Source organism: Hypomesus nipponensis, chromosome 11, assembly GCF_054491055.1.
Source record: "Hypomesus nipponensis isolate SF chromosome 11, ASM5449105v1, whole genome shotgun sequence".
Lineage (NCBI taxonomy): Eukaryota > Metazoa > Chordata > Actinopteri > Osmeriformes > Osmeridae > Hypomesus > Hypomesus nipponensis.
The window spans coordinates 11,838,953-11,858,636 of record NC_140371.1 but is presented as its reverse complement, the minus strand read 5'-3'; the positions used below and the strand labels follow the sequence as shown (position 1 = coordinate 11,858,636).

General features: G+C 43.9%; 2 protein-coding genes across 13 annotated transcripts in view; both read right to left on the bottom strand.

Annotated features, from left to right (window-relative positions):
• rasgrp3 (RAS guanyl releasing protein 3 (calcium and DAG-regulated)) overlaps positions 1-14,139 on the bottom strand; it is a 37,881-nt gene extending 23,742 nt beyond the window's left edge. For 2 of the 8 annotated variants that reach the window (XM_084709342.1, XM_084709337.1), the window contains exons 1-3: positions 13,931-14,139; positions 1,284-1,482; positions 1,080-1,182 (exon numbers count right to left, since the gene is read on the bottom strand). In XM_084709342.1, coding sequence (XP_084565468.1) covers positions 1,080-1,182; positions 1,284-1,353 — 173 coding nt within the window. In that variant the 5' untranslated portion in view covers positions 1,354-1,482; positions 13,931-14,139. Of the gene's footprint in view, positions 1-1,067; positions 1,183-1,283; positions 1,483-4,605; positions 4,698-4,858; positions 4,994-8,275; positions 8,671-10,417; positions 10,955-13,930 lie in introns of those variants that run through there. The other 6 variants (XM_084709341.1, XM_084709344.1, XM_084709345.1 and 3 more) reach the window with 6 other exon arrangements.
• A 2,959-nt stretch (positions 14,140-17,098) lies between these two features.
• ltbp1 (latent transforming growth factor beta binding protein 1) overlaps positions 17,099-19,684 on the bottom strand; it is an 81,412-nt gene continuing 78,826 nt past the window's right edge. For all 5 annotated transcript variants that reach the window (XM_084709632.1, XM_084709633.1, XM_084709635.1 and 2 more), the window contains one exon: positions 17,099-18,288. In XM_084709632.1, the coding sequence (XP_084565758.1) occupies positions 18,110-18,288 (179 nt within the window). In that variant the 3' untranslated portion in view covers positions 17,099-18,109. The remainder of the gene's footprint in view (positions 18,289-19,684) is intronic.

Sequence of the window (19,684 nt, the reverse complement as noted above, 5' to 3'; positions counted from 1 at the left end):
TAAGACCCCAAAGCACAATTTATTTTGAACTCCCATCCTGCCTTGTGAAATACAGTCGTCAAGAAATACAGTATTATCTACTAGTTCCATGATTGGTGGTTAGGGTCTTTATCCTTGAATACAATAACTGCCACTCAAAGTGCCAACAAAACACAATGACATAGGCACACATTTTTGGGATGAACAAGGTTATGCAATGGGAAACACAAACATGCAGAAACACGTGCATACACTAACATGCACACATAAGCAGATCACCAGGAATTAGTCTCAAGGAGATTTACATAATATCTTAAGGTCAACCCTTTATTGATCAGTGATCAATTTCTAGGAAGCTAGGAGTTCAAAGTCCCTGCTGAAGATTGTCTGAGGACCACGATTCACAGCAAACCACTTAGGTGGTCATGCCGTCTACAAGAGAATCCAGGCAGCATGTTGACCACTCACTCACACACATAACAGATAAGAAAGCAGAGCCATGGCACACCTGATAAAATCCTACAAAGGACAGCACTGAATGCTATTAGCTAGCTAATGCTAATCAATATGGGATACATTTCCTGTGTGAGAGAGCCTTTATCTTTGAAATCATATTATTTGGACTTAAGGAGGCATCCATTTCTCTTTTTGATTGTAAACCAGTGTACTGAGATCCTGAACATGATGATCAATGCTGCAAGCGAGTGAGGAGTTCATTCTCCTGCCCACATCCCTGTCCAGGACATGAGTAAGCGCTTGGACTCAGCCCCCGGGACGGACCCTACTGACGTGTATGCCCACTGCTCCCAGTAGCCCTGGGAGGAAGGACGGCAAGATGGGACAAAAAGAGGCACGCGTCTCCAGTGGACACCTGGCACACGTGTGCGTGACCCTGCACATGTATGTTCGCCATCCGCTGAATGTGTGAGACGACTAACAAGGACTCTTCTCCTGAAGCGCATGAAACTTTGATAAACCCTCCGCAATAATCAAGTTGGCCTCCTTCCGCATCCCATCGTTTCCATCCATGCATGACCCATACAGTACAGTGCACAGTAAACATTGTTCTGGGCTAGCCGTGGACTCACGTGGAAGGATATATAATGAGCAGCTTCCCGGCCAGCTCTGTGGACGTGACATACCAGCGGTGCATCAGAAGCACAGTACGAGGAAGCTGATTGGACTGCAGCTCCCCATTGTCATCTACGGAGGGAGGGAGCATCGCATGAGAGAGGGAACAGCCATGTCGGTCTGAGACAGTTCCCCTTGTGTGTGTGTGTGTATGGATACGACCGGTCGCTCACCAAAAGCCTGGATGCAGGCGTCCAGTAGCGTGTTGAGGGGGACTGCTTTCCCCAGCGTGGATGATCCCATGGTCCCTTTGGGCGACTCCTCACACTTGAGATGGGTTCAGGCCCCCCGGGCGGGAGAACGCATGGCACACCTCCACACTCGGAGGTCGGAGGTCAACACCTGCTCACACGCCGGGCTTAGTCGCGAGCTCTATGCAAGGAGGCAGGACAGAGAGGACAACTCATTATCAAGCTGTCTGTGGCACAAACATGGAAACGCCACATGGTTAGCCGTTGCATGTGTATATATATATATATATATATATATATATATATATATATATATATATATATATATATATATATATATATATATATATATATATATATATATATATATATATATATATATATATATATATATATATATATATATATATAAATATATATATAAATATATATATAAATATATATATACACACACACACACACACACACACACACACACACACACACACACACACACACACACACACACACACACACACACACACTCTTACACAAATTCACACGCACAACAGCCCCCACTGATCTCAAGCACGTGTTCAAAAGTACCGCATCAGTAGGAGAAAGGACCATTTGAGAACTCCTGTGGAAGCTATCAATTTTTAACGACTTTCTGATGTGCGCAGTGCGTGATTTCACCGAAACAGCTCATGATTCCATGCAAATTACATAAGACACTTCCAGCCCATTGAAGCGGACAAGAGCCACCTCTGTCTACCCCAGGCTTAGCTGAAGACTGCCTCAAAGCAAGAAGAATACAGTGGTTCCTGTTTAATGAATATATGATTGTTATTTCAGTCCAGACAGTATCATCACTGGTAAAGACACAAGGGGTTAGTTACACTCCCAAAAGAGCCCTTCTGGGATATAATTATTCCAGGATTTGACAAAGCCACTAACATTTTATGACGGCAATGCTGTACATTTCAGAGAGATCCTTGTTTTTGATAGTGGCACGTTACGGTCATGACATCAGAGATGGCGTCAGAGGGCGTCTTTGCCTCGTTTGTGGGACTGCAGAAAATGTGTGGTTGTCTTGGGTTTTTATTGGGACGTCACAGATTGGTGTTTGGCTACAAACCTAACAAATGAGGGCTGCAAGCGATAGGAGGAGGATTAGGAGCACACAGAGGTAGCAGGTCCCGGGTGATCTGGAACCCATTAATGGTATTGTGCGTATCTGTGGCCGTTACCTTGGTGAGGAGCGCACAAGACGTCATCTGCCTGCCTTGTAATTGATTGTGTGACACTTGTGTCAATATCGACACGAGTGTAATTGCTCTGTGTGTATGTGTGCGTGTTTGTGTTTTTTTCTACAAATGAACCAAGCCATTGTCCCAAGACTAGAAGGAGATTAGAGTTCTCTATCTTTAAATGGAGTCGATAAGATCTTCCCTTTTATGGACGTACCACATTTTGAGCAAAATCCATCAAGCCTGGCACATACCATGTTTGTTTGTTAGTGTTTAGATGGACTACATCCACAGCATTGACTGAGGCAACCTTTTTAATTAAGGCTCAGAAACAAACATAAATCAGGGGTAATCTTTGATTGGATTGGTGACCAAACATTAATCAGAAAACACCATCCTTCTAATGCACAGCTATCTCATTTGCTTCCCAGATAAAAACCTTCTGATTAATACCGGTGCAAGCATGACTTACAATGTCCAATGCTGATGGTGAAAGTGATCACATGAAGACATCTAACAAAAGGCGTGGAAATATTCAGCGCAGAGGAGAACATGAGTTTGGTCTGTTGTGTTATTCCCCAGCCAATATCAATGCACAGAGGAGAAACAGCTGAGGCCTGGAGCTGAAATGGACATCATCGCAGATATGCCCTGGCTTGTTTAGTTAAAGCAATTATATTAGCTTTAAAGGACTTAGTCGTGTTCCCAACAGCAGATAAGCTACTGCTTACACACAGCTGGTAACCATAGTACGGCTGGTAATGAATTTGGAAACCTTAAATTTGATAGTTAATGTTGGACTTTCCCTCAGTATAGAATCAAAGTCCCCATTAAGTGTTTTGTTCAAGACTTCACATTAGCTGCTGCTGTAGTTAACCTTGTCAATTTAAAAAGCATACACAAATTGGTTAGTTCTATGTAAAAAAAACGAAAAAAAGCTGTAAGTCTATTTCTGTAGCTCTCGCGTCATATCACTGTCTTGTTATCACCTATATGGAAAATGTGGAACGCCATCTGTTTGTCCAATGCACAGTCTCCTGGCGGATAAAGAACACATGATTATGCTCCTTTTCCCCAGGTGTTGCGTCTATATCCTTACGCATTGCTCCTGAACACAATTTCTCCAATACTTTCTTTTGAACTTAAGTGATCAGCCTCGCATGACACTTTTGTAAACCCTCTGCAATACTCAAGTGTGCGTCCTTCTGTCAACTTCACAGGCTCTCAGTTGAACAGTCTGAGCTTCATCCTGAGTCAGCAACCGTTATCAAAAAATACACATGCACAGTCTAAACCCAACCTCCTGTTCCTCGTGCATTCTGTCTAAAAGTTCCGACTGAAGCCAGCACAGACCAGGGACAAATCAAATTCAAAACAAAGTTACGCCGTCGCTGTAAGAAGCTCCCTGATGCGCCAGGCGTACAGAACTGGTATCAAACAAACCCTGAGGTTCACAGACTGAGTGTCGTCTGTGTTGTGGCGTGAAATCATCAAGAGAACGGGACATCAGCACAGTGTTCTGACCATACAGCAACACAACACAAAACCATCTGTGTCCTTTTTCTCCCGAGGGATGGAGGGATAAGGGGGAGGGTTGGAGAATGTAAGGTAACATTCTGTTTACTTCATTCGAGAAAGTGCATGGCGCGACCTTAAAAAGGTCAGTTTGTGTGCCGACTTCGTTGTCTAATCTTTGATATCTCCATTTCCTATTCCACATGGCCTTGCAGTCACCACTGGTTGCCACCTAATGGTATTTGAACGCTTTACATTAGCAGTCTAGCATTATTTCTTAATCCCTTCTGATTGTTTAATCTCCTCTGAGCTTTCTCTTTCTTACTGATTTCCTAATACTATTGTACAATATGTGTGGGTCCGCTCCAACCTTTAGCATGACTTGTGTTTTCGACTTCCACAATGGGTCACAGTGTCGGCTGTGGCTAACACACAGGCACACAATCAATGTACGCGCATACACGCCAACACAGGCTCGACTCCTAACACAAATGAACACAAACACGGACACACACACAGTTTTGTGTCATTCAAGGACAGTCTCCGCAGCCTGGTCTTACAGTCACAACTCCCCCCTTCTCTTCTTTCAGTGACAGAGGCACAGTCTCTCGCCCTGACAGACAGCTCCAATCCAGAATGTTCTGCTGCTGACCTTAAGCAAAAACAAAACCTTCCACTTCAGTCTCTGAGGAGATTCACAAGGAGAGCTCAAAAGCAAAAGAAACATAGCCAAAAAAGAAAAAGGAAAGCCAACCCCTTTCTCAAACACACAAAAACATTCAAACCCACGTACACGCACATATACCATCTTACCCTAACAGGCACCACAATGAAACCAGCCAACCACAAGTCCGGGGCAAAGATCAGTCGTCCCAGAGGTGAAGTGGGCTGCGGTAGCTGCGATGCAGCCGAGAGCTACTGTAGCCTGCGACCGAGTCCCATGGCAGAGTACACTACACTGGCCCTCCTCCTGTTTGTAAACACAGTCTGAAGCCTGCAGCAGTGGAACAGCTCCCACATGTGACCCTGCTCGCCTGCTAATCAGAGCGGCTTTGCTTGTGGACACACTCCATGGACATTTTGTGCGTGCCCGCACACACGCACTCACTGTTGCTCATTGTTGCTCACTGTCTATCGCCCTTTCGCTGTTTGGGAAGGACATGTGCTAAACAAAGAAAAATGAATAGGTTTTCAGCGTTGCATGCAAGGACCTCCACATACTCAGGAACCATGCATGGCGTCTTGGAGTGACAGGCTGAAGCAGATGTGGATCACACACGGCAATCGTTTGATTTGGCAGTAGCAGACCAGCAGCTGTCCACCACAGCCATATGCTGTTTGTTTATGTGTGTGTGCGTGTATCAAGCCAGTCACACGTGCCTCTTCTGATCACTGAGCATTTAATGACCCCAACAGTAGCCTGAGGCCTGTTCATCCTACCTACAGCAGCACTGATACATGGCTGCTGACATCACCTTTTCAGAGATCCAAACAACCTCTGGCCTGGAAGACTTAAGAGCTCACAATCCTTTAACTATATCCTTGTATCATAAAATACCCGTAAGTTCAGTGCTGTGTGCAGTGCATCCTCCATTCCTGCGAACACCAAAACATTTTTTTTTCCCTCAACACCTTGAGTTCAGTTTCGATCAGATCAAGCTTTCAAAGACATTTCTGATGGGGACCCTTGTGCTTCGGAGCATGGCACCAGTGGTCTGAAGAACTGATGTCAAATAAAGCTCCTGAACCCAAGTTCTCGCAGAAAGCAAGCTTAGACAATGTGCCACATGTTACACATGCGTAACAAAAGGTCAAAAAGAGATGAGCTTGTTTTCGAACTGATTTGGGCTCTATAACAGAGAACAAAAGCAGAAGTTGCATGGAAACCAAAGTACATCCTCAGTACAACCTTTCTACCACCAAAACCTACTGGCATGTAGCCACAAGCTATCTACAACCAACCAACTACAACCAACCCATCAACCTCAGATCAACCTTCCTGTACTCACAGGGGTGGTGTTGACAGCTCGAGGCAGATGAAACAGCAAGCACAGGGCTGCTCACGTGAGGCATGTTCATCTCCTCGCCCCCAACCCCAGGCTGAGCCTCACCCCTCGATCAATAATCGGATCAGTTCTCATTTAACTGGTCATTGAGTTTTGAATCCTACAGGGAACACCAGCAATTTCACCACAGGTCTGCTAACGTGGGGTTTGTGAAAATGGTAATTCCTGTCTATTGACTCTGACCTCCCTTCTCATATCTTAACTTATTTTATATTGGTGATTTATCAATAGGCTTTATTTTGAAATGTTTCATAGCAGATGTGAATGAAGGTGGAAGTGCATGATTTTGTCTTAATATCAGACTTGTTAGAGAAGTCAGGGTAACTGTCGGAATAAACTGAACCAAATGACAAAAGTAACAATAATCTAATTATTCAGATGCTGGGAAGTGTTGTATTATTCATGTTCATAATAATTGTATCTTGTACGTTTCACTTGCTTCTCACAAGGTGTTTGAATAATTGATTGATTGTTTGGATATGGATGTCCGTGTACAGAATGCCTTAGCTTTGAGGGGGGAGCACAAACCAGGCAGGGATAGGGTTAGAAGTCTCTTGTGATCATCTGCCCTCGAACGACCAACTGCCTGTGAAATGTTTTGACAGGCCATTAAGAAAAGGGTTATATTATACAAGTAAGGTATAAGTGCTATGTAAATATGTAAAACATTCCCTTTGAGGATTTCTAGTTGTTTTAACCCTTGTGTTCTCCTCGGGTCATTCTGACCCATCAGTCATTGTGACCCACCTTCGTTTGCGACAACTTTACCGCATACAAAAACAAAGTGAAGCATTTTCTTTTAACCGTTGGGCTGTCTCAGACCCCCCACATTTCGACGGTTAAAAGAAAATTAATTTAATTTGCTTTTGTATTGGGTAAAATTGGGTAAAAACAACGATGGTTCGTTATGAACCTTTTGGTCATGTGACCCGAAGGCAGCACAAGGGTTAAGCAACTTCTGTGGACACAGAATAGACAACTTCTGTGGACACAATAGATATCGGCTTGTGACACATTTTCTCCTTAAAGATCCAGAGATCCAGACCCCAAGGCACTACCCCTACTTAACACAGCTTGCATAACATTATATGACTTTCATTCTGTCAGGTCCTCAATTGACGAATGGACCATATGAATATAGCGTATGGGATTTACAAGTCACAAAGACCAAAAATATGTCCTAGACAGAAATGTGGTCAATTGACCATTGAGGGTCATTATTGCAACAAGTCTTACTATTTCCAAAATAGAATGACCCTTGCACTGATTCCAGTGAACACCTAAGCCTAGATAGGCATGTTTCTATTTTCATGTCCTCAGGATAACAAAACCTCACTCCAACAACAACAACAACAACAGACAAACCGAAGAAGTCACCCCTCTTCTCTATCCTGTTTACCACACTATGCAAATATGTCTGCAGGACATGATGAGAAAGGGAGACAGAATACTTGAGCAATATGCAAACCATATCTCATTACCTGACCTAAAGGTTTCATTTCATTCTCGTGTGAGTGTGTGAGAGTGTGTTTGTGGGTGGATGGGTGTGTGTGAGTGCATTTGTGAAGATGCCTCTCGCTCACTGAATGAATCAGCTTGAGGAGGGCTCTCTCTCAGGTATGCAGCGTGGGATCCAGGCGGCGACGCCCGGACGGAATCTCAATGAAGAGCGCCCCTTCTTATCTTGCAGCGACCTCTCCCCCGAGAATTGGTTCCCGGGTCCACATTCTCAACATGGTGCTCGCCTCTCCTCCACCAGGGAGTCGCTTCAAACCAAACTCTGAACGTGCCTCATTAGCATGTGACAAACAATGGTCCAAGTTAGCGTATGGGCCGATTCATTCGGACAATGTCTGTTAAACCATGCATGCGTATCAGAGGACATTAAGCTCTACATTCTAGGTCGAAAACTCAAACTGTACCAAAGGGAAGCCTCTGAATTGTGCTGCTGTCCACCTCATATATAAGATCGGACGATACCCTTCTGCAACATGTCGCATGTTGTTGTGTTAGGATACTGTTGATTATATTTGCATTGGTAATACAGTAAGGAGAAAACAAGGCAGAGCTTAATGGTCAACTTGGATGAAATGCCTGACATTTTGTATCCAACCCTGTGCATACTCAAGCTGAAGCTGTTAACATTAGCGTACCATACACCTACCAGATGAAAACGGATGAATCCAAAGAGTCAGGTCACAAAACCATGAGCTTCCTGGTAGATCTCCTGGATCCACACATGATCCCTTTTCAGGACTTCAAATCCACAGCAACAGCATCTTCTTTCACTAGCTTTTATCCAGAGCCATTCATGAGGTACACTTGCACGACTGTACAATCCACTCCCAGTGTTCTAACAAATCTAGCTAGATCCTCTTCAGTCCTTACTGTGGATGTCCTTTCAACAGTCTCGGTATTCTCCCTCAAACAGTTCCAGCTAAATTGCTAATGCTAGCAGCCTCTAGTGTGGATTGTTTGTCTAAATGGCAAGTCGACTTCCTCCCATTCTTTCCCAACTTAGTCTTCCTGCCCCTGCTGGATGGTTTCCCTGAGCTGGGTCTAAATATAGGAACCACACAAGGTAAAGTGGAAAAGAGCAGGGCAGGAAATGTGTCACAATAAGTTTGGGAGGAGGGGGTCGTTGATGTTGTTCTCTCTCTTGCTCTGTGTCTTTCTTGATTTTTCTCATTAGACTCCCTATATACTAATGCAGACTGCAGCTCCTGCCTCAAAGGCCAACATTCAGTCTTATGATCGGCTATCTTCTGCCATTTGTTCAGACAGCTGCCATCAGGTCAAAAGCGCGATGAAAGTGAAGTGAAAGAAGACATGAAGGAATGAGAGAGTCTTCCTGACCAGCAGCTGCTCGTTTGAGTCCAATGGTTGGACGCAAACTATCAGTCTCAAAGCAAAGGGAGGCTAATCAACGTCAACTATCTTCAAGTAAATGTGGGACTGAAGCAGGATAGACCAAACACTTAGGGAGCCCATCACATCCCTTGGTGTGTGTGTGTGTGTTCCAAATAAAACTTCCAGTGACGCTGCACTCATTGTTTTGTCTCCTTCTGATAAAAAAACAATGACAGCATATCCTGCTTCATGGGCATGCAGGCAACACCAGCCGGTAGCTTTTACAATATACACTGAACAGTAACCCTGCACTGTCAACTGTTTGACTGGAATGCTTTGCTTTCAAAGTCAACTGTCAAGAACAAAAAAGCTATCGTAATTACGTGGGGTAAGCATTGGGCAAGGTCAGGACATTTAGGAGTAACATCCAGATTTTGGTCAAGACAGGAATCAGAGTTGTTTGTCACAGAAGGTAAACAATCAGAAATAATATACACGATAATCTAAATCTAGGAATACATGCTTAGAAATGCAAATTATGACAGCAAACAAGACTTCACACTGAAGTGAACAGTGAATGTGTTACCCCATAAGGAGGTAGTGACAAACAGGTGTGGGGAGTGAATGAATTAGGTCAATGTAATGCAGGTGTGTGAGGGACGGCAAACTCACAATTCTGGTGACTATGACATTTGGTGCTGTGCTGCTGAGTGTGTGACTGTTAAACTTACAACCACAAATCTCATCCAGAATTGGAGTCCCAGACTACATGTATTAAAATTGGTGGGGGGATTTTTTTAAGCCTTCACCTGTTTGTGATTGTATGATGTGAACTCTGATTACTTTTTTACAACATAATGTAATTATATTTATAGGAAAGAGTTTGTCAATGCCCACAATTTCCCTTGAAGACATGATCCAAATATGACAAATGACTGATCATCTTTCTCTCTGGCAGTGTGTTCGGTCTCAACCATGTCATACCTGGAAACCTAAAAACTGCTACATTTTCAGAGAGACTGATAAATAGATTTGTCCTGGCTTTGAATTTTACAAAGCAAAAAGTCTACAAACGGTACTCGAACATTAAATAGTCCACTGAGAGACGTTTCTAGTCAAAGACAAAACCATTTGTGTTCACTGTTACACTGGTGATTGAATAATGAACATCTAATTTTATCAAAATGTTCTCATGCAAATAAATGCTGTCATTCTCTCTTTCCCATGCCTGAACATCTGTGTTTATTCCACTGTGCTTCATTCTTTCCTCCTCTTCTGAAAAACATTGTTTGATGTCCCACTGTTTTGTCAAGAAGTTTTCCCTTATTCATTATGTACCACCAATGCCATTTCGATGCTATGACTAATTCATGTATACTGCGTTTGTCTCCCGTTAAAGTAAAAACACCATACATTCTCCAACGTTTCCAAACATTTGTGATAAACAGAAACTCACCTGAACCAAAACACAACTGACTTCTCCTTTTGAACTTGATTTCAGCTGTGGCACATCACAAAATCACAACAGGGAGGCGTCCTAACGAAGGGGTGTTTCTTTAGGACGCTACAGATGCAGCCTCCGGGCAAATGTGTTGCATTGTGGGAAAAGCCGGTTATTCCACCCGAGTGAATGTGACTAGCCACCTGTAAACAGAGAGTCTGCAGCACGTGGCCCGCTGGTGTCTGAGGTGGGTCTGTGTGTGTGGATGGGTTCATACGGCGGATGGAGGGAGCAGGGAACAGCAGGACAGATATGGGACTTTCTGACGGTGGTAAGTGCTTTCTGATGTTAAATTGCACCCATCCGCCCTCTTGCTGGGGGTGACAAGGTTGAGTTGCTTTCCATTTCTCTATCAAACAATGGCAGGGCCAGCATGCACCTCTCAGACATGGATGCAATCTGGGAGCCAGTAGCTTGCTAACCCTGGGAGGCCCCAGTGATTGAGAGACAGACTAGCATCCAGGCAACATTGAATAGCAAAAACAATTAGCGTGCCTGGTCTCAAATGATCAGCACACTCTAAACAATCCATTTACTGGTCAGATAACTCAAAAAATACATGCTTTCCCTGGAGACAGGCTAATATTATTCGCTTCACTTTTACAGGGAAAAAAAACGTGATTAAAGATGATATCTTTAGATTCATTACCACCTGTCTTCCCTTTTCGGCCTAATGGAGCTCCTGGTACTGGAAGCATGTTAATTCACCTGCCTATTGAATGCCTAGGGCCAATACAAAAGATCAAATGTTTGGGAATTTACCCCTTCTTTTTTCACCGAACAAGATCACTTTAAATCATCTCAATGAAACTGTCCAGGAACCCGAACCTCTCAGCAAAACCCTGGACTGTGGTCAAGGCATCAAAGAAGCCCTGTAATTCAAAGATAAGTCATCTCTCTTTATGATCACAATCCCATTATTCTCACACAATAACACACAAATTCCCGTTTACCAGTCCCCCTGTTTCTTGCTCCAGAGTCCAGACGGAGACAAACTTCTTGAAAGCTTGGGAGCACACAAGGATCCTCTTTTTTTTACCCCAGAGGAAGTCAGCACAGTAACCTCAGCACTTCAGTTCTTTGGAAAACTGGGCCACTGGCCTTCCCTTTGCCGGAACCTACAACTCCCACAACTGCCACATCTCCTACATCTCCCATCTACATTGTCCTCCTCTGTCAGTCTTGCTCCTGGCTCAGTCAATGAAACACAGTGGGTGGGGAAGGAGTGGGCGTGGCCTATCCACACACACACACACACACACACACACACACTCACACACACTATAAATAGCCCCAGAGTTTACTGGAAACAAGAGCTGCGGCGCACGACTGCTCTGCAAATAACAATCTGTGTAGCCTTACTAGAGGGAGGAGAGGGCAGGGGGAGAGGTGGAGGGAGGGGGGGGTACGGGGAGAGATAGAGTGAAGAGGTAACGGAGTCCGGTGGCTGAGCGGTTAGGGAATCGGGCTAGCAATCAGAAGGTTGCTGGTTTGATTCCCGGCCGTGCTAAATGACATTGTGTCCTTGGGCAAGGCACTTCACCCTACTTGCCTCGGGGGCAATGTCCCTGTACATACTGTAAGTCATTCTGGATAAGAGCGTCTGCTAAATGACTAAATGTTGATGTAGGTAAGTGAGAAAGATATGCGCGTGCGCGTGGCCAGGCATGGAGAGGATAGTGTCTGCAGGCGCAAGTTTGTGTGCATATCTGGGAATAAACAATAGTGGAGAGAGCCAAGCGAAGGGGAGCGCTGCGTCCACTTTTGAGATGAAGAGCAGGTGCTGCAGAAGAAGAGAGGCGAGAGGAGAGGAGAGACGAGAGTAGAAAGGAGAAGGCTTTCCTGTGGTAGTGATTTATCTCTCCCTCTCAGTAGTCTGTTTGCCATAATTAACATCAGCTGGGAGGCGCAGGTGGAGCAGATTGTGGTGACGATCGAACAGGACCTGCTATACAGGATTAATGTGCTATTAGTCCTGAGAGACATGCAAAGGAGAGAGACATAGAGACAGAGGACAGAGAGAGAGAGAGAGAGACAGGAGGAGGAGGAGGAATCCAGTGAGAAAAGAGGAGGTTCTGTTAAAATTGCTTAATTATTAAAAAGGTGCCAGGTGACACTCAGACCTGATAGCTCAAGACCAAAACTTCCTGGTATTTTGATTCAGGTGCAATCCTACTCTGGCCGATTGTGTTTTGTGGGTTGATAACGTGATCAAACCTGGCACGTATCACAACAGTGTCATTCACAGGAGCAGAGAGAGAGAGGGAAAAAAAGAGGAGAAAAGGGTGGAAGAGAGTAGAATGATAAAGGAAGCAAACAACCTTGGGCTATGACAGGCCCTGTGACTGGAGAATGGTGTTTGCCTCTTCCACACACTCTCCTTCCCTGCTAACTCTATGCTGACAGGCTAGACTGGGAGTTCCGAGTCGTAGTTTTGGTGGTACGGTAAATCCCAACACAGGCTCTTTCCTACTCCCTCTCACAGCAACATGCAATGCCGAGAGCCTCAGCAATGACCTGTCTCAGGTGTGTGCTCAACAGAACATGCCACTCAATGTGACGTCATTCCAGTTGGCATTTTCTTTAAGCAGTGCATGAATAAATATCCCTGTAATCTCTGGGTTCGTGCGGCGGTGTGTTCGGTGAGAACTCCATCTCTCCCCCTGTGCTTCAGTTCCATTCAAAATGACGCTCCTGAATACATCTAAATGAGTGACGACAGGCTGTGGGGGAGCCACCCCTCTGTGATGTCATCTGTCATGCTCCCCAACGCACGCCATGGAATGCTGACACACTGCTCAGTCCTCCAGTCTCTGGGACTGAGGGATGAACATATACTGTGTAAACCCACACACGCTTTCGCCGATACGATTCAACGCCGGGAGAGCATCAGTATACGCTCACATCGCTCACACCAAAACACTCACAGATATTCCCCTATGATGCGGCCCCAGTAAAGGATCGCAGAGAACAAACAGGGGAATACACCGATACAGTATCACACACATAACAAAACCCAAACACACCTGGGACACACCTGTTTCCTGTCTGTGACACACACAACCTAACCACTGACAGTTCATGAGTGATAATGTACTGGGGGTGAGATATGCTCGCACACAAGCAAGTCTTCAACTCCAAATCAATTGCATGTCCTGTGTCTCAGTGCGACCTTGGAGCAGACTTCAAGTCCTGAATGTCTGCTTGGCTCCCTTATTTGAGAATATATAAATGACATATCGGATAAAAGTTGGTGTAAAACGACACGCTTTACATGCTGCCCACCTCTAACACAATCCCCGAGATACTTCAAAGTAGCCTTAATCTTTTTTCACAAATCCACAAAAAAACAAACACGCTTGAATACTTGTAAACGATAAAACATGGACAACTTTGACACAATTCCTTCCCGACACGCATGCTTAAAGTCTCAGAGAATGACAGTTATACACATGGGACTCGTCCTACCTCCCTGCCAGAGACTCAGTCTCTCTTAGCTTCTTCAGTGACTCCTCGACAGTTTCAGTGGGACTGGTGTAGCTCACTGCTGAGCCCTCACTCTGGTCATGCTGTTGGACAGTGTAGAGCCCGCGTGTCCGCTCTCCCTCTCTCACTCCCTTTCTCTGGCGTTGTCAGCTGTGTGACTATTGCTGTGTGTATTCAGTGTGCCTGTGGATAGCTGTCTGGCTGGCTAAACAAAACAGCACGCCGTAGAGAGAGAGAGAGAGATGCAGGGAGGGAGGGGGAGAGATAGGAGCATGTGATCATAGCCTGCCGTGTCCTCTGTGTGCCTGTTGTCTCTCTCTCTCTCTCTCTCTCTCTCTCTCTCTCTCTCTCTCTCTCTCTCTCTCTCTCTCTCTCTCTCTCTCTCTCTCTCTCTCTCTCTGTCTCTCTCTCTCTCTCTCTCTCTCTCTCTCTCTCTCTCTCTCTCTCTCTCTCTCTCTCTCTCTCTCTCTCTCTCTCTCTCTCTCTCTCTCTCTCTCTCTCTCTCTCTCTCTCTCTCTCTCTCTCTCTCTCTCTCTCTCTCTCTCTCTCTCTCTCTCTCTCTCTCTCTCTCTCTCTCTCTCTCTCTCTCTCTCTCTCTCTCTCTCTCTCTCTCTCTCTGATTTCTGCTTTCCTTACTGCTCTTTCACTTTCTTTTTCTCTCTTCCTGTGCAACTGGCGTTTCTTTCTTCTTTTTACACATATTCTCTATCTCTGGTCTCCTTCTCTCATCTCTCCTTCTCACATTTTACAGGAGCTGTCTCCGCACTCTCTCTTGTCCACGGTGAGATTTTGACATTTGAAACGACACCATGTGAGTGAGGCAGACCTGCCTGCAAGAGTAGAGTACTATCAACCACCATCAAAGATATTCCCACACACACTTTCTCACTTTGGCTCTTGCAAGCACGCATGCCCTCATGCGCGCGTGCACGCACACACACACATCTGCCAAACACTTGTCCTTTCATCACATAGTATATCTGTCTGAAGAAGTCCCATGTGGTTTGGATTTTCAGATAAAAAAATCCTCTAGTGGGAAAGCAGCAGAAGCCCAGGCCAGAAGGTGGTATAAATCTACCCTGCTCGCACCACACGACACTCTCATACTGAAACCAAGGGGTCGGTGCAGACCAGGTGCAGAGCTGGCAGACCAGACCAGTCTAGTTTGGGTGAAATACTGTCGACTGAGGTTAACCTTAGCCACACAACAGTGAACACACAACATACTCAAACGTGGATGCAGCTGCGCTACCGACTTTCGACATATTCAGGAGCTCATCCTAATGAGGTGGACTCAAGTGGAGATGTGTTGTCTTCTTCAAACTACATAACGTCAAAGATTCCTGCCGTGGGTCATCTGTATGTCTACTAACGAATGAATCAAACAATAGGGATATTTAAACATCATGGTGAGGCAGGCAGCTTGGGCAACAGTTGCATTACAAGCGAGGCACATACTACACATCCTGACATCAGCGAATCTACCAAAACCCCAGCTCTATACTAAAACAACATAGGCTTAGGAGGGGGGGGGGGGGTGTGACAGAAAGATAAACGAATTGATGATTGACTGAAATAACATGGACTGAAGTAATACATCTGGGACAATTTGTTCTTATAATAATGTACTCACAGATGTTAGGACGGGCGTCTACATATTAGCAAGTTGAAAACACTATGGTTGACGTCATAATCAACAGTAAACAACACTCTACAGGGGTGTGCCACTTCACGTTGGTACAGGCCACCACAGCCCTGGCCCTGGCCTCATCACTTCCAAATGACTTCATTGAGGGAATTCTCACTTGCCACCTTCTCTCTCTTTTGCAAGCTCTATTCTGTCTGTCTGTCTGTCTGTCTGAAATAGTGTTGGAGCCCAGCTCTGGTGGCATTCAGCGGAGCCTAATCCGGTTTACACAGCACCCTTGTCAATGTGGGAAATCCCCCATCTGTGGGAAACTGGCCTGCCAGGCAGCCAGTGAGGAAGCTAGTGGTGCGAACACCAAACATTTATTAACCAACCGGCTAAGGTCAGTTTAGAGACCCACTAGTAAAGCACGAGATTAGCCATGCTGGTCAAGTCCAGAAAGAAACCTGCGATGTGTGTCACTTTGAAACCGTGTCAAAATGATTTTGCTTGCTCATCTGTACATCTATATTTCCATGAAAGAAGACGACACTCCCTGAGCCACTCTCTGAACCCACAGCTCTTTAAGACCATGTTAGTCTGACCCACCTGGTACTCTGACACATATCTACAGATAGCCGATTGCTCAGGTTCCTGACTGTCGAGGCGTCGGATACCAGATATTGGGCAATCAGGGTGCAGTGCATTGGCTGGCGCCATGGAAAAAATGACAAGAGGGGACACTGGGAAAATGGGTCTGTGAAAGAAAGAGAAGAAGAGCAGGGATGACAGGCATGCGCTGACATCATCACATTTGTACCCGATGAGAACTCGGCCAGCAGCAGCAAGGTCATCAGTGCCAGGGGCCGGCCAGGGTCTGTCCTTCCTCATGACTAGCTCTTCAGTTCAGTAGTTTCACACCAGAGGACACATTTCCAGGTACACTGTTATCCATTCAGTACATTGAAAAATGTAAAAAAAAAAAGGTGATCACTTGGTTTGTATTTCTTCCAGAAGTTTCTGACCCCAACACCTACCCCAGGTCTTTTACCGGGCCTAACTTGTTGAACACCGTGCTTCTGGACACATTACTTCAGCACTCCTTCTAAGACATTATTCACTATTTTCAACATCAAACTTATTTTCCAATCACCTCAACTTTATTTAATAAATCCATACATTTTTCTTTGTCCATATAGCTTTTTTCTGTTTCATGTTGAAGTACTTTTGGATTTACCAATGTTATCTGATGGACAGCTGACTACTACAGGTGGGAGGGGGAAGGAAAACCATCAGAATAGTTCAACAGGGGTAAACAGATGATTGGAAAAGTAATGTGAGATTAATAACAATATTAATGGTAATAATCCTGTATGGTTATCTCTCAGTGACATAGTTATTATGACAAAAGCTCTAAATTGAGTAACTATTCAGTAATGTGAGAATAATTTGGTTTTATGTGGATGCATTTACAGTATACAGTAGTATTCCAGATAAGAGTAATCAAGGCCAAGACAGACCAGTCAGTATAAATATCACAACCTGTGATTTATTACCTGGGGTTTAATATACATAGTAATATGAATATTCATACAAGTGCTATTTTTCCATGTACAAATTACAAATACATAAACTGATTTCTCACCTCTTCTGTTTCAAATGTACACAATTTTCTCCCACGGCTGTTCCATAGCAGCTTTGCAACCTGGCAAGACTTTTTAAAATGCAGTAAAGGTTTCATGAAAATTATGCAAAGAAATAAAGCAAACCTTTAAAACAAAATAAAACAGTAACTAAAGAGAAAAGGGTAAAAGGAAATATGACTGCTCCACAGGGCAGGCAAAAGAGTGGAAAAAAACAACACAAAAACAAATCAATCCAATGTGTAACGTCCCAGACACAGAAGTTGCTTTGTATTTGCATTCATCATCAATTTAAAAAAAATCGAGAAAAAAGCTTATTCCAAAGAATTTACATTAAAAACATTCTAGTACAGTATTGTTCATACTGCATGTTTGGGTGAAGCCAATGAGCAAGACAAGATGGTGGCCTCTGCCCAGCCAGGTTATGTAGTCCTCTAAAGCATTAGTCAATGGAAGGAGAGGAGGAAGAGGATGAAACAAGGAGAAAATGGAAGGATAGCTGGCCTCGTCATATCATTAAATATCCACACTCAAGGCGTTTTTTGACTGGGTAGAAAATAAAAATGTTATCCCCCAGCAAGAGTTCATAGGGTTTGTCATTGCGTTAAGGCAAGAAAGATTTAACACGCATAAAACTCCTTCTAAAACAAGAACAAAAATCGAACAAAAACGTACAAATACAGACGACACAAACATACATTTCATACAATGCTGTGTGTCTCCTCCCCACACAGGCACCACATAGTAGATTAAATTGGATCTTCATCTCAAGTAAATTACTTTTTTGTTGTTTTGCTAATTGTGTTTCTATACAGTGCAGAGTATATGGGCGTTGATTAAATAAGGGTGTTGTTTTTCGTGTTGATGTCTCCCTCTAGTGGATGAGGATGCTCACTCCCTCTCAGCATGTCCTGCTGCCGTCTCTGGTTCCCTGGGCACACAGTAGTTGGGCCGCTCAGAGGACTTGTACCCTGGCAGACACGCACACTTGTATGATCCTTGCGTGTTGATGCACTTGGCGTTCTTACAGAGCGACATGCGGCTGTTGAGCTCGGAACATTCGTTTACATCTGTTGGGGGTGGAAAAGAGGGATGATGTAAGATGACGCGTCGACAATGTTAGAGCTCTCTCTTTTGTTTCTCTCTCTCTCTTTATATTTGATGTCGTTTCTCCTGGTTAGTTGGAAGATGTTGTGTAAGGATCATTCAGAGAAAACACAATATTGTAAGGCTGGGTGTCACCCTGCCCCCCACCTCTCATATGCTAAAATCTGGAGTTGCTGGACAGGGTCTACTTGATGGGTCTCACGCCTCATTGTGTAACTTAATGTTGCATTGCTAATTCATAATTGATAAGTAAGGGTCAAGATGTAGTCTGATAGGTTGTTTTACAGATAATAGTTGGGTATAAAGGGAATTATGAAGCATTGTTCTGGGGATTCTTGATCTCCTGAGGGCTCAGCTCTGGCTTGTCCTACTCCTTTTCCTTGCTCAACTCTGGATTTATTTCTCTGATTTACAATACTCATGGTAGAGTAGGTAAGATTTAAAACCTTCATTTTTGTTATATGTTTGCCTTGTGATTGATTTAATTCATTTGCAATGTTATTAAATATTTTCTTTAAACTTTGACCTTTCTTGCTCTGATTTAACCCATAGACTCAAATAACTGTAATTCCATTTGTATTGGAATTATTTGGTTCATGTTAATACACTGTTCAGTTTATCCTCTTCCCTAGGGGAATAGTTTTGGTTGTTTGGCCAATATTTAACCCCTTACAATATTGACGTTGTTAGTCACAAAGTACATTCTTTTGAGATGGGTCACACCAAATAGTGAACTAATGATGTCAGTGTTATCACATGTTATGCTACATGACAAAGCAACAGCTTTCAATATCACAGGATATTTGTTTTTTTCTTCCAAATAATACATTGTTCAGTTTACCCTCTTCCCTGGAGGAATAGTTTTGGTTGTTTGGCCAATATTTAACCCCCTACAATATTGACGTTGTTCGTCACAAAGTACATTCTTTTGAGATGAGTCACACCAAATAGTGAGCTAATGATGTCAGTGTTATCACATGTTATGCTACATGACAAAGCAACAGCTTTCAATAACACAGGATAAATAAATAAAATGTAATGGAGCTGTGTGGAGCTGGGGTATATAGAACATTTAAAATATTTTTTACAAAACTGTCTCATGGTTCCCAAGATTATTAATAAAAAGTGTATTTCTTCAGGGTTTGCTTATGTAATTGATCTAAAGTTATCAAGTTCAAAATGTGCTCCGGTTCCAGTCATTCTATCCCTGAGTATAACTAAGTAAGAGTAAGACAAGAATAGAGAGGATTTGGCTGTAGTGGGCCTCAAAGTGACAGTTTCCAAGTTTAAACTCGTTCAAAACAAAGTAAAAAGATTAAACTTGATTGTGTGGGGAGTAACAGTGGTGAATTATTCTGA